Below are 26,115 nucleotides of genomic sequence, written 5' to 3' on the forward strand. Positions count from 1 at the left end.
CCATGGCTTGGTAGGAGCAGGGAAACGGATCTAGTCATTGATGAAGTGAGAAAGTCATTGATGAAAAAGAAGACAGAGTGGGTCACGCGCGAGAATCTGAGGAGAGGAAAGAAAGAACTTCGTGTGGAGTGTGGAGATTGGGTCAGGATAAGGAAGGGTCTGGCCAAGAAGAAAGGGGATTCTTTATATTCCGATCCTGTCAGAGTCGTGGCAGTCATGAGCGGGGCTGTGCGAGTGACTGGTGGACAGGTGTGGAACAAAGACAGAATAGCCACTGTGAGGAGAGGACATGTGTGAGGTGAGGGCGCGGAATGTTGTTGAAGCCAAGGTGGTGTTTAGTTGATAAATATATAGTGATAGATTATGTTAAAAAAAAAAAAGGGGAAGATGTGTTGAGATGTCTTCCAGGATAGTATGAGGTATATTGAGAGGAGCAGTATCATACATCATCCTGCGTGATGTCACGGAATGTTCTTGTGGCATAGTTCTGTTTTGATTCTAATGTTGTCAGTTGGAGCCAAGGGCTGAATGAGGTGGATCCTCTTAATGCTGGGGGTCTTCTTCCCTCCTAGTATCCAGAGAAACTGAAATAAATATCTTTGAACCCTTACCTGTCTCTGCCTGCCATCTTCATAACAATTACGATAGCCCGTGATGATATCCCCTGACAATTGGTACTTGGGCAGTCTTAGTAGTTCCCAGTTTAAGCAATACCAATTGGAACTCATTATGATGAGTGACCATTTTTATCCACCTCTGAAAGCGAATCCCACCACTTGCTCAACCTCAAATTTGATTTATTTTTGTAGCTAATTTGCTCAACCCTATACTAGTCCCCCACCCCCTTTTCACGATATCTTTTGCACCCTCTGAATCCACTGTTAGAGCAATCCCCAAATGTAGAGACAAGAGGAGCATTGCGTGATCACTCCCTTTGGTAGGAAATATTTCAAAACTACTAACATTAGAGTAGTCTATGTTACCCACAAACAGATAGATTGTAGACTACCCTCCCACATTCTGCCATGTGGGGGTGTCTTTCCACTTTGCCCCAAACATAAGGTTTGACAGAAGAAAATCCCATCTCTTAATTAGCGAGAACCAAGCTCTACCATACAAACCTCTTTTAGAGCCGTCAGAAGGATCTGCCATAATGGCGTTTTTAGCCTTGTCAAGTGTCACGTCATCATCCTCTATATAACACTTAGAGTTAAAGTCTCATCCCACAATAATCAGACTCTGGGGGTAGAGTCTCGGCCATTTCACCAAGATGCTGTCTATTTCTAAGATTAGGGTATCTAATTCTATGCAAACCGGGTTAAAATAGATGTTCAAAAATAGAGTGTGGGAGAGAACGCCATTGTTATTTTCTGTAATCTGTTACTTGTACAGCCTCAGTTCTGCAGGGCCAATTACTAATATGGCGACCCTTGGAAATTCCAATGGCAGTTAGAAGCCCTCCAATACGACGCCCTCTTAGACCTTTTTTGCCCACCTCACATTTAGCATAAACCTATCAAACACTGGACAGCTAGTCAGCCATGTTTCCTGTAACAATACATAGTTGTAATTACTTATTTCAAGCATGTTCTGCAAAAAGGAATTAAAACCGTGTGAGTTCCAGCTCACAGCCCCAATTTTAGAAAGCCCGGTCTGGATGTCGTCATTCCCGGTAAGGTACTTGAAGCCATTCCCACCTGAAAGAAGGCTGTTTTCTGGAAAGGGAGCCTGCGTTGATCATTATCGAAGTGACATGTTACAGTTAGATTTCTTCTTGTCTCCATTTCCCAAACTTTTTCAGGCTGTGTCACATGATAGCTCTCAAAACCATTTAACAAAATATCCTCTTGACATACAATATTTTCCACTAACTTTGAGGCAAAATAAACAGCACATTTCCCCAAGCACTCTTTGTCAAACAGGTGAACAAATGTTAAATCCGACGATGAAATTGAGTCCAGTTCGGGAACTGAAGAAAGCAAAGTTAGAATCCTGGATCGATTTAATGCAAACCATCTTTCTTCATCAAAGATGGTTTCAAAGATCATCGGGTCAAAGGAAACCGGCCCGGTCGCCTGCTAGGAGCCCCTGCTTTCCTTTTGTGTTCGTTCACAGCCTGAGCGGAGCCACCCCTGGCACCAGAGATTCTCAAATCAAAGACCTCCCCAGCTCCAGAGGAAGAGTAAGCCATAAATTCGTCTCCAGCCCCGCCCAGAGCCACCACCATCCCGAGACCAACATCTCGCACCATCCGATGCAGGCACACACTCTCTCAACTGATTAGATTGAGCCTCCTTATGGGATTGACAACCGGGTTGCTTCTGATTCAGAACCTGGGTCAATTTACATTGCTTAGTATTAACGGCAAAGTGCTCGAAACCTGGGGTGCAGGATTAACAGATCGCCACGTCAATTACTTGTTTTCATTAGTTCTCCTAGTTGATAAGCAGCCTCCCTTTTCTAGGTCTCTTAGTTTTTCTTTCTTTGCTGCTAATAAAATCTTGTGCAAGAATTTCCTGGAACCTTTTTTGTTCAGAATTTCTGTCTCCTTTTATATTTTTAGTTTTTTTCCTGGGCACATTTTGTCATGTGTCATCATTGTCCGTGATTGTAATTATAAATTCGGACAAACTTCAGATTCCGGAGGCTGGTGCAGGAGGCAAGGTTAATGAGATAGAAGTAGTTTCAAAGATCCTCAGACACTCTATACCAGACACTCCCTCCTTAGACTGCACTGTGGGGATACCACTTCTGGTTGACTAAGGGTTGTTGGTGAGGCCAATAGTAGGGCCCTTAATTCAGCCAGAATCACAGAGTTGGCTCTCACCTCATAAGCCACAGTACCGTACAGACGAATAAAGGATTGAAGGACCATGTTTAGGGCACCCAACAAGCTAAGCCTAGTATTCGTGTCATCTGCACCTGCCAATTCCTCCGTTGCAAAAGGTAAAGAGGAGTGAACAGACCTCATAGAGGCTATTGAGCCCCTGTCAGAATCATAGTTCGAGTCTTCTAAAAAGCTAGGAGCTTGAGTATTGAACAAGCCTGCCGACATACTTGGCCTTTCAGTTATATTATTTTGCTCTGCTATTTAATTCTCCAAATTTACTGAGGGAATAGGCTGGGGTAAACTCAACCTATGTTCCACCTCTCTGAGCACAGGTCCGGAGATTTCACAGGTAGTTTCTTTAGGTATTCCAGGTTCACCAGTTAACAAATCAATAATAGCATTTTTCAGCAATACGACCGCGCTATATGTTTTGGGCTGGCATTGTGGAAAAAAATGTGTAATTAGCCCCCGTTCTGTTGCAGGGGCTTCGATGACCGTTATAACCCTGCTTGTCTCAAACTCTTCAGGGCCGGGGTTTTCCCCTCACATCTTAGGGGGTATCTCTTGTTTTTGCCCTTCATTGCAGAGAGGTTCAGGACCGCATGTCTGAGTGTTTAGACCGTGGATCCGCCCCCCAACCCCACGAGAATATCAGGTATTACAAGGCTCATAGTACGATTGAGTCCAATGGATCCAGCGACAGCCGTTTAAAGCCCACCGTCCCCTGACCCCAAACACCAAAGCACTCTTCAGTCACATTTCTCCAAATCAAGTTCAGCTGAGTACAGTGTATCCAATGGTGGACTGTAGCAGAGTAGGACAGAGCGCAGGACCGTAGGACCATGGAACACTCTGCGCATGCTCCACACTCGCTTGGAAGCACTATTTAACAATGCGATATTATTGTATTTAAATTCCGCAAAGTCCACGCAAAAATATTGAATCAAAAGTGGAATACACAACTATTTTCTGAAGATTATGTTCATTTAGAGGGACTAATTTTTCCGTGACCGTGCCCGTTGTCATGGTAGCCTTAAGAATCTCAAAGAGTCCAGTATATAGTTTAATGGTTTTTATTGACAGTACTGAGACTGCGGGTAGACTTGGCTGTGGGCCGTTTCTGGCTGGTCCCTCAACCTCCTGTGGGCTCCCTCCACCCTGCCCCAGGCATCCCTAACACCCTAGGTTAGTCTGGATTCCATAGCTCAATAACACCTACTGTCTAAGCTAACCTCTCTGCGTTGGGAGGGCCTATAGGCTAAGGCCTTATCTAACTTACTCCCTCGGGAGGCTCTAAGGCTAACCTCTTTTATAGTTCCACAAGAATGGTCTCTGTAGTATTCTGGATGGAGCCTGTATCTCTCAGACATTCTCTTTCCCTCTCTCCCTCCTTTCTCTGATGTTGCCTGCCTGCTTTCTTCTGCCATTTGTCTTCCTACTCATTCTCTCTTCCCCCCTTCCTACTCTATCAATGTCTTCTCCCTTTCTCTCCTTTTTCCTCTCTCCAGTCTTCTCACTCCCGGTCTACTTTCTTTCTCTCTAGTCCCTCTTCTTTTCTCTTCTGTCTCTCTGGGGGTTTCACACTACTGTCCACTTTCTAGCTCTACCCATGCCTTTCTTCACTGACTACATGCTCCTACCTCCATCTCCCCCTTTATAACGCTTTCTTTCTTTCTCTCTTTGTTTCTTTCTCTCTTTCTCTCTTTCTCTTTCTCTCTTTCTTTCCTTTTCTCTTTCTCTCTCTCCATTCTTTCTCTCTCTCTATCTTTCCTTTCTCTTTCTCTCTCTCTCTCTCTCTCTCTCTCTCTCTGTCTCTCTCTCTCTCTCTCTTCCTTTCTCTCTGCCCCCCTTCCCTCCCTCCCCTCACTATCTCCCATCTATCCCCTCACTCTTTCTACTTGGTGGCAATCTCTCTCATCCAATGCCTCATCTGCACCTTCCTCCAAATCCTCCACAGACTTCAGCACTCTGCTCCACTCTCCATCCTATGCCTGGTCTCTCAGTCCACTGCCATGCCTTCTGACTTTACCAGAACACCTTTTACTCTCTCATTCCTCTGTGTCTTTTAGACAAGTGAATCCCTTCTTCTTGCCTTACTTCCCACACTCCATTGGTTCCATGTCTTAGCTGACATATTGGGCCAATCTAGGACTGCTCTTTTCCCTGGGGAAAGGGTCTGTACGTGGGAAGTCTTGAAAACCCCCTTTTCATGTGCAGCATTTGAATCCATCTCTGTTTGCCGTGGCCAGTGTTCGTTGGTCGGGACGATTTCCTGGAGTGGAGATAAGTGGAGATAATGATCTCTTTGCTGGCAACCTACCAGTAACAAATAATATGGGTCAGTATCTATGCTGATGGCTCTGTTCCCTAGCTGCAAAGACCCGTCATCCGGGCGCAGTTTTGGGGGTTCCCCGACTGGACCCTGACCAACTCTGTCACATCATTTACTAAGATTTTCCACTGTGTTGTGGGTTTTTGTGTTGTGTGATTGCATGGGATCCAGTGTAACCATTGAGGGCCAGCTGGCCCATTGTGTTAGATGTGACAGAAGATAGGAGCAGCCGATTAAAATAGAGTTGGGCACTTGATGGTTACAGCTAGACTTTAGGTTGGTGTTCTGTGACGAATGGAGGGAAATCGTCCCTTCTCCCCGAGGGGGAGCCTCCCCCTTTGAGCCTAAGCAGGTGAGCCTGCTCCAAAAGACCCTGCCTAGGGGTCTGGGTAATCGGCACATCATAGGGGACAAGGACTCCATTCCTCAAAGGAACTCCCTAACCCATTCCCCATGATAACATACATGGGATTATCTGAGATGCCTAACAGCAATAAAAAACAATACTGGGCCGAAGACAAACCTACCATGTACTATGAGTTTCGGAGAAAAGAAACCGTCTCTTTAAGGACAAACCTCAACTTCACTGTGACGAGACGTTTAAAGAAGAGGACACGCTGAGATCAGGGAGAGAGAGAGAGAATCATACGGCAGCCGGGGAGGCTCTCCGGCTGCGCAATGCAAGTGGGAGGTGGAGTCAATAAGAGCTGCGGAGCCCGTGAAGTTCAGAACTGCTCTGAACTAGACTACCAGATGTTGGGGAGACAGAGTATCGAATCAGTGAGAAACTGAGGGTGTGAGAAGCTGAGAACTGTTGGTGGCATGACTATAAATAGGTTGTGATGGGCAAGCAGCCCAACCAACTACGCTGACACCAACCGGTGGAGACATCCTCAGCGGCACTGGTTGCCAGGAGGTACACCGGACCGTTGCACAATGGGAAAGTGAGAAGACGACGAGGAGACACTGGCGTAGAAATCAAGTGATAAAGAGAAACCATGTGAGAAGGAAGCTCCCAAGCGATCGCAGGCCACAGACGTTCCCCTATGAGAAGAGAGATAATGGGGAGGAGGGGTGGACCAGGAGGCCAAAAGGGAATCATTATACAAGTGAAGAAACTCGTCCCAGTGAAATTGTTCAAACTCAAACTACAAAGTTGATTAATCTGAACTGTAACAATGTAAGAGGAAACGTACTAGTTAAACCTGAGAAAGAGACTATTAATCAGTGGATAAAACTCCCCTGGGAAGAGGGGAGAACATCCCAACTCTCAAGAGTTATCAAACAGAGGATAGTGGAAACAAGAGGGTCTGAAATACGAACAAGAGAGGTGGATCAACGTATAAATAACCAAAGTAATTCCAAGCTAAGGGTGGGCATTGTAAGAGCCCTGAAGGGATACCTCACCAAGAGAAGTTATCACCCAAGGTTGTTCCTGGCCAAACCATGTGGATTTAAGGATCAAACAAACTTCACACAAAAAACCTTGGAAAGTAATCCCACACGATGAGGGATGACCCAAAGACCTTATCCAAGAATTGCAAGCCCTGGTACAGAAAGTGGTTAAAAAAATAAGATACTAAAAGAGCTCTAAAAGAAAACAGAACCCTGCTTCACCAGGAGAGGGGAGTCATTCTCCTGGCCGTAGTTTGTTTTGAATAGTGATAGGGTCAGATAGGATGCATTTTTGCTCAGCAGACTTTGTTTTGATTTGGACATTTCTGAACAACTGACGAGCACCTTAGTTATATATGTAGGTAGGGAACACCCATTAGCTATAGGGAGAGACAGGCCTTCTTATTATTTAATTAATCTTGTTGAAAATATCTTCAGAGTGTCTGCGTCCTTCTTCTGATCTGCCGCAGTTCTCATGCTAAAAGAGCTGTGACAGCCTCCATTCTACCAATCTGGATCTGTAAGTATACATGGGTTCAGGCCCTCCCCTTGCCTGCCTCTACATTATAGCAAGTGCCTATTGCCACCATAGAAATCCTGCACTGAGGGCATGATTTCAGCAGAAGAAAAGCCATGACACTTCTGATCCTGACTGCCAAATTCCTGCTTGATCGCATTATGGTTTCACTTCAGACACTGGCATCTACACTAGGATGAGACCAAGCCTCGGGATGCCTTGTTGTTTGTGTCCCCCACCTTTTGTGAAGACCTTAGATGGGGACCAGGGCACCTATCCCCCAACTGGAGTGTTCCAATTATCACATACAGGCAGATCCGGTCTACCACGCATACTAGTAGATGTACTTGGACCTCACCCTCGTTTATCCTGTCTGGGGTTAGCCACAGCATCCAGCACACCTCCTCCAAGCTCACCCCTGCCAGTTCGCACCTGAGGTGAACCCGTCAACTAACACAAAAAAATCAGTGATCTTCAGCCCATATCTTTCCCGAGCAACCCACAGCACCTTTCATAGTTTAACTGGCTACCAATACCTACTAGCCATTGGGCTAGTATTTTTCCCAGCTCCAGACACCAACACTGTGATTAATTACTAATCCTTAAAACACTCCAGCGCTTCATTCATAAGAAGTTCCAATACTAGTAGATCGTATAGGCTTAAGGAGTACTCAACATCTGGAACCCGCACAGAACTGAGAACTATGCCTGAGCTATCTGTCCCCGATGAGCCTGGTCTTACTTCTCTGGCTCATCCCTCTGAAGCTCCGGTTTGCTTGACATTTTCAACACAGAACATTTCTAATTGTCTGTGGAGTTGTACATTTAGAGAGAAACCCTGTTTCTTCAGTCCAGCCTCCAGCCTCTCCTGCCCTTTTCAAGACTGCATATAGGGGCTTAGCCCTGCAAAATCCTTGCATTTTCTGACTTTTTCTCTGGAAGACGAGGTTTATTGGACTGAACATCCTTTGGTGCCCAGCTTTTAGGGAATACAATGGCTTCCAAAATGAGAGGATTCATTCCACAAATCGGAGGACTGGTTTTGATTTAGATCTTCCTCATCCCCAGTATCATTCCAGTTTACCATCCAAGTGGCTTCTGCTCTTCAAATTAACTTTAAACATTGGACCCTTAAAAATACATAACCTGTGTACCCATTGCCACGAGGACCCCAGCAGCATGGTAACAGCATGCATTTCTCCACAAAATAGAGCCTTTCCTGCCTGCACTGAGTTTCAGAACAGTTGTCCAAGTCCTTCAAGTTGTTCATCCTTCACCTGGTTGGTTGCTACACTCTTAATGGCCCCACTGAAAACTATCCAACATGCTGTAGTACGCCTCATCACAGGACTAAGAAAATTCAATCACATAAGTCCCATTCTCTGGGGGCTGCACTGGCCACCCCTTCAAGACACATGTCATGTTGAAGACAGCCTGCATCACCTACGAAGCCGTTATATACAAAATATGTCCGCCATCTCCAGAGGCCAGGACACCACCAGCAGCCACTACAATGGCAGACTGGAAAACCAAGAACTGCAAGAGGGGGAAAAACAGGAAACTACGCGCTGCAGGACGAAGCACTCTGTTGGTCAAGACTAATAGCGGGCGACAAGACCTCATGGCTGATAGCATCCTACAACATTTTACGCAACTTACAGGAAATCCTGCAGGCCCCTCCAAACGTAGTGGTGTCTTGCTCTCCACAAACGTCTTCTCCACATTAAAACAAAAGTGTCTCCGCTGACAGTTTCAGACAGACTCAGGACATGAAGTTAGCAACGAAGAATTATTCCTTCCTTTGTAAAAATCTTAAAGATTAAAAACAAAAAAAAAAAAAAAAAAACAGGAAACTTGCCTTTTTCCTGTTATGCATTCTGTCACTGGAAAACGTAACCAATGCAGAAAAGACTGGCCCCATTTGAGTGTACACTTCAGGAATTATCTCATGGCCCTACTCTTCAAAGAATCTCTTCCCAATCCCTGATGGCTCAACTGAACCCTACTTTACCACATTTGGAGCTCCCCCAGCCCTGCTCCCCTTTCCATCCCAGCACCTCTTCTACTCCCGTAGCCTTATGTAACCCCCTGAGTGTGTGTGCCCTATATTCAGCGCTCCGCTCCGTTACTACACCGCTAAGTCTGAATTTCTAAATCACATACATGCATGCATGCCCTAGGTCGGTGGTCTGAAATCTTTGGCTTTGCAGATGTTTTGGACTGCAACTCCCATTATCCCTAACCAGAATAGTCAATAGCCAGATAGCATAGGAATTGCAGTCCGAAACACCTGGCGAGCCAAAGGTTGAAGACCGCTGCCCTAGTTCATAGAGATTTGCTGTTGCGCAATCCTTTTCCTTATGAACTATTTGTTTTGTTCTGTTAAGACATATTTCTTAAATGACCTGAAGCTGCTATGTTTTAGCTGTTAGTGTTGTTTTTGTGAATTGTATGAAATGTTCCTGCTCCTTTTGCCCTCTGTAGAACAGCCTTGCCTGCTTCTCAAAATATTACCTTGAGAGTCTATTGACCCACCCCCAATCATGTTTTGCACATCATATATAAATCACACCAAAACATTATTTTCTACAGTAGGGCTGACACACGGTACAATCAGGCAGGCAAACTCAAATCTATGTAATTCTAGAGAACATTGCAATGTTGGCTGCTTGTCGGGCCATGGAATCTTGCAGTTCATTGTTTGAGCCAGAAATTAGTTGTGATTCACAAATGAATTGTATACCTTTTGCAGATGGTTAATTGTGCTTCCTTGACAAACCTTGAAAAGTTGCACTTTTCTTTTTCAGATCCTCCTATGCAGACATGCTACACGACAAAGACAGAGTAAGTGGGAGCAGGTATTCACAGCCCAGCAATTACAGCACTTATTGCCGATGTATGTGTGTTTTCAGGTTCTTTTTTCACACTTTTTTCCCACAACAGATAGACCCATCATTTAATTGGCCAATATCATTTCAGCCTGTCTTTTCAAACAGTTCACCGGTCCAGCTCTCAATGCGCTCCTCAGCATCGTGAACACGTTCCTGAACCAGGGCACATTCCCAGACGCACTCACGACAGGTCTCATGCAAACCCTATTAAAGAAGTCCACACTTGACCCGGAGGACCTAACTAACTACAGACCAATCACAAGCAGCACATTTTATGCCCCAAATACAGTACTGAGATTGCCTCCATCCAAGTGGTGGACGATGTATTGCAAACCAGCAATGGTGTCTTGTGCTACCCAGTCCTTTTAGACCCATTGGGTGCATTTGACACCATCATCAGACATGCCTCACCGTCTTTGCTGACATTATTGAATCGTTGGCTTCCACCAAACCAGGCAGATATCAAGCTATACAGATGGGTCAGTCCAGATCTAAACAACTTCACATGTGTGGTCCCCCAAGATTCCATCCTCTGCCAGAGCATCACTCGTCTCCGTGAGGGCATGGCCACCATATAAACCTGGATGTCGAACCTTATGCTTAACCACACCGAGACCAAATGTGTTCTCATCTGTTCCCATGGCATACAGCATGTTCAAGCGTTGCTTGGCGATATGCAATGGGATGGATTCATCCCACAACTGTCGCACCCATAGGCTTAATTGTCGACAGCAACCTCTCCTTTCAAAAGCACAAAGTCAAGAAAGCCCAAGTGGCCTGGCTACAGTGCACCACATTTCTCAAAATCAGACCCTTTACCCCCTATCCCCCCAGTAGCTCTTCAGCACGGTGGGTTATGCTCTCGTCTTCTGCCACTTTGCCGGCAGAAAAGGCCTCTTAATTGGGCACCCTTACACTCATCTGCCCCCTAAAACTGTCCACCACATCACAGCCCGACTCATTATAGGTACCCGCATAGTTGACCACATCGCTCCTTCCCTGCCCAAGCTTCAATGGCTCCTGTTCCCTGCCAGGATCCTATTAAAAACTGCTTGCATCATCTACATAGCAGTCTAGAATGCCCCACTTCCCACTTTCTCGAGGGCTAAACCCCACACCATAGGAGGCTCTTGCACCTCTCCATTTAGAATCAAAGCTAGCCTACAAAGAGAAGACACACAAACGGTCCTTATCCTGCCATGCCCCAACCCTCTGGAACTCTATCCCGCTGAAGGTTCTAAACACCCTCCACCTTTCTCCTGCAAAACACTTAAAAGGTGGATCTTCCATCAATACCTCCTGCACGAATAAATCCACCTTTTTCCCACTCTTTCGCCAACAGTACAGCACTACTGTCCAAAAACGCAACGCCCAACACTGTTTTACACATTGTTGTAAAGCTCTCCACTGCTCTCGAGCTAGATTTGTACTGTAAACAATAACAAAAAATTTAATTAAAGGAGCAATGCTCATTTTTGGCATTGTGTGACAAATCCGTGCCGTACCTCTGGGGAAAAGTGGGGGTAGCCCAGGGGACCCTCCCCACGCTGCCCCAGGTTCTGCATCACTGCAGGTGTGGCAGTACCGGACCCCTTTGTTACCCTAGTTGCCCTATTTCTTACCCTCCAAGGCAGGCCAGGCAAAGGGTTCAGCCATCCTATACCAGTTATAGCCTCAAAAGCCAGGTATTTGTATGCTATATAAGGTACAGACTTGCATGTCCAAGTGCTGCCATACTATTAAAGTGCAGCCTCAAATATGCCGTCTAATTCCAGCTAATACCTCATATGCCAGGTGATCACCATTGATAAGGCACAACCTCACATGTCTAGGTGATATCAACATATATATATTTTTATTGAAGGAGCAGCATGCATTTCAACATCAAATTTGTGCATAATAAACAGTAACAGGGCAGAGGCAGTCCCTGTGTTGGTTGCCTTTATACTCTTTGTTGGTCTGACTACGTTAAACCGGGCTATGAAAGCAGCAGAAAGGTCTATTTGATTAAGGATAAGAGGAGTGGTGGGGAATGGCTAAGAAATGTAGGTGGGGCAGTCTTGGTGGAATGTTTAGACCAGAGGCCATTTTAGAGTGGTTTGCAGAGCCAGTGTGCCCAGAGATAGTTGCTTATCCTTAAGTATTTTGACTATCCTTTTGTAGGATTTTAGATTGGTCTTGTAATAGAGACAGGGTGTGGAATGAAGAATTGTGTACATCTGCAATCGTTTACTTTAGTTGAGGTATGCCTGTGGCTGTTTTGTAGCAGTCACAGATGATGCCAGTAGAGCGAAAGAGAGAGGTTGAATAGGGGATAGAAGTGGGTAGAGGTGATGTGTGTGAGTTCCTTGGGTACGAGAGATTGGATTGACAAGGTGTCACATATTTTGGTGATGTTAGAGAAGTGGGAGACAATGTCACCAGTGTGGCGAGAAAGAAGGGTAAAGACTGGTTCTTAGGGGGAGAAATCATGCTCTTCAGGATCATGGATATTTTGCATGCGTGTGAGCAGGTGAGGAAATCAGATTAGTTTAATAGGAGGATTAAGGGGATAGTTCAGTGCAGTCGTAACATTAAGGACATAGTCATTGTTGGCTGGCAGGAGAGTGGTTGCGGGGGGTCTTTTTTTCTACCAGCGGTGTAGGCAGCTATTCTTGGTTGTCCAACGCAGTCTTATGGCTGAGGACAGGCAAGGTTGTGAGTCTGAGCGGGAGGGTGTGGTGGAGCAGGCAGGTTAGTGATCTTTAACGGGGTTGTGAGAAACCTGAGGGTATTCTACTCGTACTCCCATTGAATCCTCTGCTCAGGTGGCCAGGGAAAGACCATTGCTCTTGGATCCCAACCCTGGGCGTGTACAAGCGAGGGAGGATCACCTGGATGGAGGGTCCTTGTAGATTGGGAGTGGGGTACCCACAGATGAGACAAGGTATCCCCCCTTCCCTATTGATGATGAAGCAAACCCTCCCCCAACCTTTGTGGGTTACTGCAAGACCTCTGCCATCATTTCCCCACATTTAACTTTTGAAAGTGTTGGGACGAGGAAGAGGAAACTGAGAGTAATGAACACTACACCTACATTTTACCACTCTTGTGACACGGAAGGTGCCTGCAGAGTATAGTGAGAGTCCGGCATGTCCTCTCAATCAAAGTCAGGAAAGCCCAATTGAGAAAGCACACCTGCAGCATGTTAAGAGGTTGCAGGTGTATAAAATGAGAGGGAGAGAACACCACAGAGAGAAACAGGGAGGCCTGTTTGGGAGAGACCAGCAGGGGACCCTTTCTGGCAGGAGGCAGCTGTGGTGGGACAGGAGAAGGAGCCAGGACGCCGGCCAGGATCCCACAGAACCTGGGGAGCTCAAGGCGAGTGAGGCCGTGGGGCTGTTTCAGGTGTGGGAGCCTCCTTGTATTGGAGCAAGCGGCTGGTGGCCCTAACGAGTGGGACAGTGAAGACGCCATCCGCGTCCCTCTGATGACTGCAGAATAGCTTGCGTGCGCAGGAGTGCCACTGGCGTGCGAGCAAAGCTCGCAGCAGCCGGTCCATCGACCGGGGAAGGAAAAGAAAGCAGTGGAAGCCACCAGGAAGGACGCGAAAGGACCGGTGAGTGTTGGGAGGAGCTACCCAAGACCGGGGCACTCCTACCGGGCTGCAGAAAAATAAACTAAGTATTGCATGAGATGAAAACTCGTATCCAATCTGCTTTATGCCAAATGAAAGCTTGAATTTAAGCATATTGAACACTAAATTAAATACATTTCTATGGGCAAGCGACAAACACAATTAAAACTAAATTGAACACAACTTTATATATTCAATATCGAACACAATGAAAACTTGAACTTAAGCATACTGGAAACTAAATTGAACACAACTTTATGGGCAAAGCAAATAGCATATGACAGCCAAAGGGGAAAGTGCCCATGTGAAAGTAAAACATGGAAGAGAGCACAAAGGTGACAGATTGCCATAGAAAGGTGGGGTGTAAAAAGACCACCTGAAAGTGAATTTATGAACAGATGCAGTGTGGCAAGCCCAAAGACTGGCAAGAGGTGTGTGACACGTTGTGGCAAAGCCAAGAGGCTAACTAGGAGAAGCCAGAAGAGTGTAAACCTGCATGTAAAGTCAATAGGGCAACAAAGAGGAGCCAAATTAATGTGAGACTGAATAAAGGGCAGGAACAGAGGAACCTGTGTGGGCTGAAGAGCCTAGGGATCCTGGATGTGTGACCTTGGATGGGTGGACTGTGTGGTCTGACAACTGCGCCTAGACCAGTGAGCCCTGAATTATGAGAATCAAAAACAGTCTGATATTAACCAAGAAGGAACACTGCAAGTCAACTAGTGAGGCAATCCAGAAGAAGGGTCAGATTGACCTCGAGTTGTGTTATATTTGTTTTGAAAAGACTGAAGCAAATACAAGTGACTTGTCTTGGGGAAGAGAACCCTGAGACTTAAGGAACTGCAAGTATTGTCTTGAGAGCGAAGTCTCAAGACCCTTTTTTTTTTTTTTTTAACTGTGTCGCTTGGAACTTGGGTTAGGGAACCCCCGAGAAGTGCGTGGAACTGTGTTACTTTGAATGTGAGAAAGGTAATCTTGAGACTTTTATGGAACTTCCTTGAAATTAGGGAAGGGGAGCTGAGAAGAAAGCTAAGAGCGGGAAGAAGCGCAAAACTTTATGTTGATTTCCATTTCTTTTTTATTATTATTTTTTAAAATTTTTTTAAATTTTTTGTTTATAACCTGTTAGGTTTTTACAAAAGAGCAGTTTCAGCGTTGGTGCAATATTTTTGGCCTTTTACAAGCTTCGTTAGGACACCACTTTCGGTTCAAGTTCAGTAACACGGTTGGTTTGTTCATGGGTTAGGTGACAGTTTCAGTCGTAGTGGTAAGGCCAGGCAGACAGACAACAGAGGGTGAACTGTCAACCTTTGCATTTGCTTTTTTTAGGGCCACTGACAGAAATTTAGCCGCTGTCCTGGACCATCAGACGGAGTCGCCTGCTATCAGACGGAACCAACAAGTTTCTTCGTCTAGTGGCGTTGCCTGCAAAGTAAGTGGTGTCATGTAGGCGTGCCTTTCGTGTGATAACGCTGGGCAGAACATGAGCAGATGGCGCACAGATTCTACTTCATCTAGAACTCCACACATATGGCAATCTGGAACCGGAGAAAGAGCTCTAGCATTCAAAATTTCCCTGGTCTGTAGGAGATTTAGTCGGGCACGCATAAATGTTTTCCTTAGTTCTTTTGCAGGAAATTTCTCACAATATTTGAGAGGGACCTTCAGCTGGGTGTATGATGGTGGGAGGTGCTTTAAGGATTTGTAAAGCTGTATTTTTTTCGTTTGTATTAATCCAATCTTGTTGCTCGAGTTTGATCTTTACTCGTCTTGCGTTTGAAATCAGGGTTTCTTCATTGCACGCTACTTCTTCTAATTTGGCTTGGATTTTAGTAACCCAATCAGTTAAAGGTTTGCAGGATCCATTGTTGATTTCAGAGGCTACCACCTGGAAAATTGGAAGTGAGCTGGGCATCAAGATTTTTCTGTAGAGCTGTGTGGCGCTTTGCATCACCACCACGGCTAGAGATGGCAAACCCAGATCTCGGCGGATCACTGGCATTGGGGCTGACTTGGGCAAGCCCAGCACTGATTTCCAAAGGAATTCCCAAATATTTGAATTCGCTGACCAGTTCAATTTTCGTCTTTTCGAGAAGCCAGGAACTGTTGCCCTGTTGTTTCTTTGATGTTTTTGAGAATATCAGAATTTTGGTCTTGGATTTGTTGATCTTTAGATTGTTGCTTTCCATGTATGCCACTAAGTTTGTATTGTAAGTTGCCTTTGTAGGCCTATTGCAGTCTGATCCATGAGAATCAGGTCATCGGCATACCACAGTCTTCACATCGTATAGGTACCAACTTTGGGCGGGAAGGATCGCCCTTTTTTTCTGATTCTTGGAAGTCACCCATGAAAGCTATGAACAGTGCAGGGGCCAATGGACAGCCCTGCTTAACCCCTCGTTCTGTGTTGATCTGGTCTGAGAGGGTACCTTGACGACTGAGGCGCCCCCGTAGAGATGTTGATGTGTGCAGGGCCATTATTGGCTCAAGCACAGGACCCGGGCAGTTCCAAGATGTTAACTTTGCCCATAGTTTGTTTTGATCCACCATGTTGAAGGCTTGAGATAGATCCACCATCGCCATGTAGACCTTGGGCGCCCCTCTCTTTACTTTCACTTTGATAATGTTGAGAATTAACACATTTATTGTTGTACCAGTGCCCTTTTGGAAGCCAGTTGGAAAAATATCAGCTGAGGGCGAGTTACTGGCCCATTTTTTGAAGTGAAACAACAGAAGGGACGCGAAGATCTTGCCGATGATGTCAACTAGGACTATTGCTCTGTAGTTCGCCGGGGAGCCCCAGTCCCCTTTCTTGAAAATCGGGACTAAGACTGCTTCTGTCCAGGTTTTCGGAATTTTCTTCTGTTGTTGGCAGTATTTAAATAGCTCGCTCAATTGCGTGTGCCCAGTCGTTGGGATGCTCCTTGAGGTCTAAGGTAGTTGGCCCGTCAGGTCCGGGAGCCATGGACGCTTTTAAGACGGCAATTATTCTAGAGATGTCTTTCACATTATCCAATTTGATCCACGGTTCCGAGGTCGTGGGAGGGATCATTTGAGCTGAGGTTTGAGGAGAATGGTTGAGATCTGTAAAGTGTGAAATCCAGTTTTGTTCAGATACGGAATTTGAGATCGGTGGAGCGGTCTGGCCGTTTGCACTCTTTAGGAGCGTCCAGAAGTCTCTGATGTTTCTTGATGCCCAGGTACGTAGCATGGCTTCTGCGTCATTCTGGTACATGGTCTACCGTTGTTGCTTTAGCCAAGTTTTGTAGGACCTGACTGACGTATAGTATGTAGTCCAAGCATCTGTGGTTTTCGTTTTCACTGCCAGTTTTTTTAGCTTTCTCACCTCTAATCGCTTTCCAACAACCGCATTATTGAACGTGTGGATGTGGGTAGGATGGTTTTGTGTTTTGCCAGTAAAACTCACTTTGTGGGCAGCTAATAGGGACATGTACTTAGGTCTCGCTTCTTCTGAGCTGTTTTGACCATGTTTCTTGCTTAGGTTGACCTGGAAGGATCTTATGTTTTCCGATGTTAGTCGGAGTCGATTTGTTTGCTTGTTTGATTCTATGTCAGGTAAGTACTGAGGTCTTTTCAGTAACGCTCCATCCCAAGACATCTGAAGGAGATTGTGGTCACTTTCGATCGTTTTTATGACTGTACAGTCCACAAAGTATGGGATCAGGCCTTCCGTGATAAACATGTAATCTAAAGTAGCAATGGATCCAGACCTTTCCCAAGTTGGAATTTGGGTACCGCGGTCTCGTAGAGCTGCCGCGTAATGGAATTTTCTTGATTTCATTAAGTTAGACCATGCACGGCCTCTTTCATCAGCCAGTGATTGTGGCATGTGTGCTTTGTCCTTCCTAGTATCGGCCTCACAAGTGGCGTTCAGATCTCCGCATATTATGATGTTTGGAACATTTCGGTCAATTGCAATTTCATCGATAATATTTGCTGTTGAGTTGCAGAAGTCTTTCGTGGTTGTTCTCGCCAGGTTCCAGTATAAATTGATTATGGCCAAATCGGTGTTTACCCAGGAGTCCCGGCCATGGTCGTGGTGAAGCCATGTAGTTAGTGAAGCAAACATGCTGTAGCCCTCTGCGATTTTTCCCTTTAGGGCGATCCCTGAACCCACACGGATGGCAGTCAGTAGGCCCGCTGATGGTCAGCCCACTGTGGAACTTGTAGCTGGTGAGACTTCAATTCCAAACCCGTCCAAGCTGGTTTGTCCAGGAGCCAAGTTTCCTGCAGACAGATCAGATCGAATGCGCCCAGATTTATGTCGCTTGGTCTGGTTAGGTGGTGGTATCCTCTGGTGTTCCATGATGCCATTTTGAGGGCACTTTCTTTGAGCTGGGTCGATGAATTCTCGGTCAGCCTCTTGGTATCAGTGGAGCACAACGGTTGCTGCTGTTTCCTTTGGTTTCGTGAGAAAGTGTCAGCAATCCACTTCCATGGATTTGAGGCAGGTGTTTCTATCGACTCCCTCTTCGGCGGGGTCACCTTTGCTTCTGTACGATGTCTCTCCTGGGTGCTCTCAGCGAGTTTGTGAGAGGTGGTGGACGATGCGTAATTTTCATGATTTCACTTTTTTGAGCGATCGTCATGGAGTTTAACCCCCTCCTCTTCCCGTCTCTTTCTGGCGTCCGTCTGTCTGTAGTCTCTTGATGGTTAGCGCTTGTCGCAGCGATAGCTCGAGGACCCTCTCCTTGCCCTGTCGCCGCCCACCTGGACTGTTTTGGGCTTCTGCAGTTGTTGTATTTTTATACCTATGCGGTGGAGATCTTTCGTTACTTCGGGGGCGATTTCACTTAACGCCTTGTTTCTTATATGGAGATATGCTTTTGCTTTGTGCTCCCGATGATAAGGCTCAATGAGTGTGAAGTCATCAGAAGTTGTGTCTGAGCCTGTCGATTTTTCCCAGTATTCTCAATACTGTTCTTTGATTTAATACCAGGTAGCTGTCTTTAGGCTGAGGTTTGTTCCAATTTGAAAAGCGACGAGTCAGCCAGTTGGGAGTTTTTTTTTTTTAGCTTCCGCCTCACTGGTTCTCATGGACTTCTTGAAAGAATGGACTCTGTGACTGTCGTGTCGGTGGTTTTGTCCCATCGGTTCGAATTTCCAATCAGGTCTGTGATTTTCGGTTTTCTTTAGGTTTTTGAGAGCTTCTAAGGCAGCACTTGGAGAGTTTGAGCGCAGCCTTTGAGTGCGAGCCACAGGCTTTTAGACTGTTCGTTCTTTTTCATCCCGAGGGGTAGGTGCCACTTGTTCCTTGCAAAGATCAGGGACTGTCTTAGTTACAGTCACTGAATTTGTCAATGGAGCAGGAGTAAATTCTTCGGCGTCTGGGTGCTGGGATGTTTCCGACAGGTCCAGGGAAATGTCATGGTCATCGTTTGTTATCAGGACGACCGCGGGGCCTACCTTGATTTGGGTTTTTGCCGTTTTGGGACTGTTATTCCCCCTTTGATTTTGAGACGTGTAGTCTTTAAGGTTGGGGCCCAGCGGCAGCTTTTCTTCTGTCGACTTTTCTTGTGTGCATAGAAGAGTGTTTGAAAGGTTCCTCTCCTTTATTTGATTTGCGCTTCTTGCCGACTGGACTGCGAGGTCTGCTGATGATATTAGTGAAGAGGGCTTTGTCGAGGTTTTTTGTAAAAATTGGGGCCAGATCCTTGAACTTCTCGCTGTCTAAAGTCTGGGTAGATTTTGATTGGCATGATTTGGGGGTTTGCCCCAAGATTCTGTTCTTACACAATTCATCGCCCAATTTGTCTATTTTTTTGCCCCAGATTTTTTCCATACTGTTAGAGTTTCGCTCAACTGCAGTTAGGTAGCCTTCAATGAAAGACAGTGGGCCTCATTACGACCCTGGCGCTAAGTGAAAAACGATGGCGGTAAATGGTTACCGCCATCGTTTTCCGCCAGGTCCGATCATGACCCGTGACCGTTAACTACGATGCCATTAGCGGCATCGTAGTTAACGCTGCCGCTAACTGCGCTAAGGGTGCACGCACGCGACCGGCCACACCGTACTTAGCGCCATGGCGGAAAGGTACGCAAATGCCGACCCAAGCGGACATGCACCTAACGACATCACCCAGCCCGTTAAGTACCTTACCGCCATGGTGCTAATAACGCCATCGCGAACCAACCGTAAAGGGCCATGTTAAGTGAATGCAGCTGCCACAGGTGCACAGAAACAGCACAGGTGAAGGCAATACAGACTCAGGAAGTACAAAAAGAGCACACCCCACCCCTTCCCACACCCAGTCACACTCCACAATGATACCAATACGACTAGCAATGTTGGGGCTGGAGGACCTGATAGCAATGCATGTGCTACAACAGCAACAACAACAACAGGCAGCACAGAGGAGACGCAGGAGGAGAAGGAGGGCAAGGCAGGCCCAGCAAGCCCCACCAGCACAGCCAGTGCCACCACGCAGGCAGCCCCCAATCCCACGCATCAGAGCCAATCCATTCAACCTCACTGCTGAGCAGATCCACACCCTGTACCGTTTGGACCGGGACACCATCACCGCCATCGTAGACCTGACACACAACGACATCGTCAGCATGATAGAAACTCCAACCGCCACCCCCCCCCCCCTACTGAAGGTAGTGTCTGTACTCCACTTCCTGGCCACAGGCACCTACCAGCACACAGTGAGGCACCTGCATGGCATTTCACAACCATTATTCTCACGAACACTCATCCAAGTGCTCGATGCCCTCCTCAAGCACACAGACGACCACATCTCATTACCACGGACTGGCCAGGAGATTGCAAACACCAAAGTGGGTTTCCATGCACTAGCCGGTATACCCGGTTGCATTGGTGCCATCGACTGCACCCATGTGGAATTGGTGGTTCCACGTGCCATGGAGGTACTGTACCGCAACCGGAAACAGTTCCACTCAATCAACATGCAAATGGTCTGTGACTCCAACAAGATCATCACACATTGTTGTGCCCGATTCCCCGGATCAACCCATGATTCTATGGTCCTGAGGAACTCCACAATACCACGCTACATGGAGCGACATGCAGGGCCAAGATCCTGGCTACTCGGTGAGTCCAATGTCATGGAAGTGGGTAGGTGAATGACGTACCGATGCATACTCCACCTGGCTGAAAGGGGGGGGGGATGATGCATACTCCACCTGGCTGAAAGGGGGGGGATGATGCATACTCCACCTGGCTGAAAGGGGGGGGGGATGATGCATACTCCACCTGGCTGAAAGGGGGGGGGATGATGCATACTCCACCTGGCTGAAAGGGGGGGGGGATGATGCATACTCCACCTGGCTGAAAGGGGAGGGGGATGCATACGCCACCTGGCTGTGAGTAACACAGAGAACAGAGACAGAGGATGGGCACTCACAATGCACACAACCCCTCTGCATACATTGGGTGATGGCATGCAAAACAGGCCATGGGAGCCATGAGCATATACTGGTTGCATTGTGTGAATAAATTAGTGCATGTAGAAGTGAGCCAAAGTAACAGTTGGATGCAAGCCATGGTGGAACATCATGTTCTTGATCAGACAACATGACTGACACATACATTCTCGCCTACATACAGGTGATGCAGGCTATCCCCTGAAGAGGTGGCTCCTTACACCAGTCCGGAACCCGCAGAACCAGCACGAGGAGGACTTCAACCGTGCACATACACGTACTCGTGTGGTCATAGAGCAGACAATTCGGCCTATTGAAGGCACGGTTCCGAAGCCTCAGCAGGTCTGGTGGGGCACTCCTGTATGGCCATGAGAAGGTGGCAAAGATCATCATGGCATGTGTCATGCTACACAATATGTGCGTCAGACGGAATGTGCCCCTGCCCCCTGACGCAGAACTGCCACCACCTGACGATGAGGATGAGGAGGGTGCAGATGGGGCGGCACCCCATGGAGGAGGCGATGCACAGGAGGGGCGTGCAATGCGCCAAAGTATCATCGACCACTGCTTCTAGCACACACGGCTGGTGTGTATCACATGGTGACTGCACTTGGGGCACTGTGTGGCTCTGGGACATGCACACTGTGAACTGTACACCAATAAAGCACACATACGCAATGAAAATGTCCACACATTTCTTTTTCGGAAAGAAAAAAGTGTATTCAAACTATGAAACGTCGTGACACACCCCCTCCCACCTCCCCCCTGCACACCCCAACACACCCCCCCCACCTCCCCCCTGCACACCCCAACACACCCCCCCACCTCCCCCCTGCACACCCCAACACCCCCCCACCTCCCCCTGCACACCCCAACACACCCCCTCCCACCTCCCCCCTGCACACCCCAACACACCCCCGACCTCCCCCCTGCACACCCCAACACACCCTCTCCCACCTCCCCCCTGCACACCCCAACACACCACCTCCCCCCTGCACACCCCAACACACCCCATGTAGGTGTCAACAGATGCCTGTGACAGTGGCCACAGGCTGTTACAAGCCCCCTCTCCCGGCCCCCGGGGCACCCCTGGCTGTGGAGCGCAGGTTACGTCCGGAACGTCGCACGGGGCTGCTCTGTGCAGAACTGGCAGTGGAGGATGTCCCTGCCTGCCCCCGTGCATGCACGTCCTGTAGGGTGTGGGTGAGCTCAGTGAGCGCACGACGCAAGCCGGCAAGTTCAGCACAGATGTCCCTGGACATGGCCTGCATGGCATCCCTCAGGGTGGCAGTGCTCTGCGCTACTTCGGCCCTTAGGGTCTCCGTGGCCTGTTCAATGGTTGCCCTAGCCCCCACACATTCCGCAGCATGCTCAGTCAGCATCGTGGACAGTTGTTGCTGCCGTTCTGTGATGTCCTCGAGGGACTGCTGCCCCTGCTGGCCCATGGCCAGTGCTGGTGGTGTGATGGAGGGGCTGCTCCCCTCCTGTGGAGTGAGGACTGGGCATGGGGTGGAAGGCCACTCCTCTACCTCTGTGTGCCCCTCTGTGTGATCCTCATGGGGGCTGGCGTCTGAGGAACAGGGGTAATGTAGTAGGTCAGTGGGGCTTCTGACCTCGTGCTCCATGTCTGAGTCTGAACATGCAGCTATTGCAGCTGTCTCACCGATGTTGCTGCTGGCCGCTGACCCGGTGCCTTCTGTGGCAGGCAATGTCGGTAGAGGTGGAGCAGCTGCTGCTGGCCTGCTGCCTACAGGGGTGCTTGCCGGTGGGACGTCCGGTATGCTCGCAGTGGGTCCTGCTTGTTGTGGGGTCTGCCTCACTGCAGCTGAGGTTGAGGGTGCGGGGACGGTATTGATGGCCTTCTTGGCTCTCTTCGTCGCAGGGGTGCCCTGGTCCTCGGGGTGTGAATCTGTGCCTGTGGTGGAGCAAAGGAGGGAGGGCGTTATTGATGGGTCTGCGGACTTTGGAATGACAATGATTGACATTATTCTGGTCAGTAGATGAGGCAGATTTCAGGCAGGGCCATGCAGGTTGTCTCCTTTTAGTGTGGAATGTGGATGCAGGTATGCGGGTGCCAGCAGTGTATACAGGGTGGTGCTCGCATGTGGCTATGGGCAGTGTTGAAATGTGTTGCATTTACACTGTAGGGCAACCTTGTGCTACACATGAATGGACTCCAGTGACTATGGCATGTCTTGTTTGAGGCACCTACCTTCATCGCCTGATGTCGGAGCTCCCCTTTCCATCCTCCGACGCCTTCAATGGATTCCATGCCAATCGTGGTTGCACAGATCTCCTCCCACGGTTGGAGTTTTAGTGGGGATTCCGACCCTCCACCGGTACCCAGGGCAAGGATGCGGTTTGCAGAGATGACGGCTCTGACCCGTATGCGTAGGTCATCCCAGCGCTTCCTGCACTGCTGTGGGGTGCAGGGTACGGTCCCCACCGCGCTGACGCACTCGGCCACCAGGGCCCAGATGGCCTTCTTCTTCGCTATCGCTGTCCTGGTCATTTCCGGGGATAAAACGACACCTGCGTTGTCTTGCAGGGTCTCCGCAAGCATGCAGAGTTCCTCCCGGCTGAATCTCTCCTGGCGCTGGCGGTCACATGCCTTCTTTACAACTTTAGGCATTTTCGGGTACTTGGATGGGTGGGTGATTGGTTGGGACAGGTGTCAGGGTTGGATCTGGTGTTGTTTGGTAGGATGGCAATGGATTGTGTTTTTAAAGATGGCCGACGTGCTGTTTCCCGTTCCGGCGCGATGACGCTATTTCCGGTTCTGCTTTTTATGGCCGCCGCAAATTACGGTGGCCGATACTTACGGTGGCCGCTAATTACGGTGGACGCTACTTACGGTGGCGGAAGTGCACCTTGCTCGCTTTACGATGCCGGTAGGGGCCTTTTCCGCCATGGCGTTAATTGCATTGCCGCCATGGCGTAATGCTCGTGCGCGATGGGTCGTAATGTGGCGCTCTTTACGCCATCGGCCCACGGCGTAAACGCTCATTACGCCATGGCGGTAATGACGGAAGATTACCGCCTGGGTCGTAATGAGGCCCAGTTTGTCTTTCATGGTGCTTATCATAGCGGTGTTGTCTGTGAGGGCCTCGTGGATTGATTCATAGAGCTTGCCAAATGGATTTAGGGCTATCGTAAATGCCGACATAATAGATAGATCTATTTTCTTTTTTTGATGGCGTCCCCTTGTCTGCCATAAATGGAATTTCACTTAAGCAACGTGATTTTGTTGGAGTTAAGCCTCTGTCCGTAGGAGGCTGGGGAAATCTTTCCGAGGATCTTCTTTCTGCTGATGTCGTTTCTCCTTGGGTGATGTGAGGGAATTCTCCCGAGAGTCTACTAGAGTTTCCCTGAATGTGTGGCCGAGTCCATGCGTATTGGTCCACGGCCTGGCGATTCCTGGGGTCTGGAATATGCCTGTCCCTTGCCAGGGTGTCTGGAGTTTGAATCTTCGCATCTTCCGGCGCGGGTACAGTGTCAGAATTATCTTGTGATGGTTCGGTGTTTTGAGATCCAGTATCTGTTCCGTTTTGGCCACTCTCAATTTCTTTGGGCTTGCTGTTTGCTTGTGGCGCTAAGCTATCCGTCACCACGCTCCGGTCCGTAGTTGGGCCTCGTCGTGATTGAGATTTTGACCTTAACTGCGTGCCCTGCGGGATCAAGTCTGTTTTTCGTGCTTTGGACCTTTGAGGCGGGTCTTGAATGGCCTCCAGGATTTCTGCGTCGGACAACTCAGGGTCCTTTCTTTTGTGTTGTGTTATGAAGTATTCTTTTAGAGATGCAGATATCAGGGGAGCTGGTAGACATTTTGAGCCCCCATGGGTTTTTGGGGCTGGTTTCCGATGTTTCTTGGTAAATGTGTTTTCGGACATAGATCTTGTTTTTGTGGTCACTTTTGTGAACAGGGTCTTTGAGGCCTGGTTTGGATATCCTGGAGCTCTAGTTTGGGAGCCCTGAATTGTCGGCTGAGTCTCACCTATGGCTGGGGGGAGATCCACAACCAAGGCGGAATTTGGGCTTTGAGTAGAGGTGGCGTGCGGTGGGCACACACCGGACTTTGGCACTTCCACAGTCGAATTTTGGTCTGTCGGCTCATTTGATTCTGAGACCACCATCTGATGGGAGGAGGATGACCCGTAAGATACTTCGAACACTGAGTCGTTTGGCGAACGGGTTTGCTCCTTGTTTTCTGTGTCCCATGAGTCGTTGGAAATATTTCTCGTAGGGGTAGCTTTTGGTTTTGACTGCTTGCTTTGCTTTGGCCGCATTTGCGGCTTAGCTGGTGTGAATTTACTTTGGTGAATTTGGGCTATTGTCACTTTCTCTTCGGCTGGCGGGGCCGACGGCTGAGCGCTTGCGCTTATGTTACTTGAAATGTTCTCCCGAGTTACTGCGTGGAAGCGCAGTGCTGCTAAGGAAGGCCTGGGAAGCGTGGCGTCAGCAGTGGATCGTATCCTACGCGCCGCACCCAGCCGTTCAGAACCCTGCCGCGACCGTCCTCCGACAGTCTCCGGCGAGGACTCACTCGTCAGGACGGTGGAACTGCCGGGTGCTTTGCGCGAAGGTGATCCTGATGGGCTCGGAGATGCAGCCGCTGAGGTAAGCTTCTTTGTAACGGCCTCTTGCGAGTTTTCTACCCCTGCCGCCTCAGCCACAGACAACGCTGGAGGGGGCTCGTTGGCGGTTAAGTTCTCCCCCTCAGGGCCCACAATGGCCTCAAAGTCCGCTTGAGTGTGTGGGTTTAAGGGCTGGGAAGACTCTTTCAGAAGCTGCAGTGACTTTGTGAGAGCGGGTGGGGTGGGGATTTTGATGTTTACAGTGGGTGTCAACGCCGATGGCGTGGAGGAACCTTTTCCTGTTTTATGACTTTTTCCCTCCCTCGGTTCCCTAGGATCCTGGATGTCTTGTGGTTCTAACTGTTCCTGGGATGATTTGCTGCTCTGCAGACGATGACTTATGTCGTCTCTGGTTGGCTAAAGAGGCGCCATAAAGAAAGGCTTGACTGTAGCTTGACCATAAGTGGAATTGCAGTAAGAGTCAGAGTGATTACTTGAGGTTGGACGCACGGTCCTTGCCGCGAAGGGCTGCTTACCTCGTCACCTGACACCA

The 26,115-nt window shown here is 48.2% G+C and overlaps 1 protein-coding gene across 2 annotated transcripts in view; it reads left to right on the forward strand.

Annotated features, from left to right (window-relative positions):
* Window positions 1-26,115, forward strand: part of PRMT7 (protein arginine methyltransferase 7) — a 936,033-nt gene that overhangs the window by 39,187 nt on the left and 870,731 nt on the right. For both annotated transcript variants that reach the window (XM_069653680.1, XM_069653690.1), the window contains exon 3: window positions 9,882-9,918. In XM_069653680.1, the coding sequence (XP_069509781.1) occupies window positions 9,882-9,918 (37 nt within the window). The remainder of the gene's footprint in view (window positions 1-9,881; window positions 9,919-26,115) is intronic.

This window comes from Ambystoma mexicanum, chromosome 1p (genome assembly GCF_040938575.1).
Source record: "Ambystoma mexicanum isolate Mex_15411 chromosome 1p, UKY_AmexF1_1, whole genome shotgun sequence".
Taxonomy (NCBI): Eukaryota; Metazoa; Chordata; class Amphibia; order Caudata; family Ambystomatidae; genus Ambystoma; species Ambystoma mexicanum.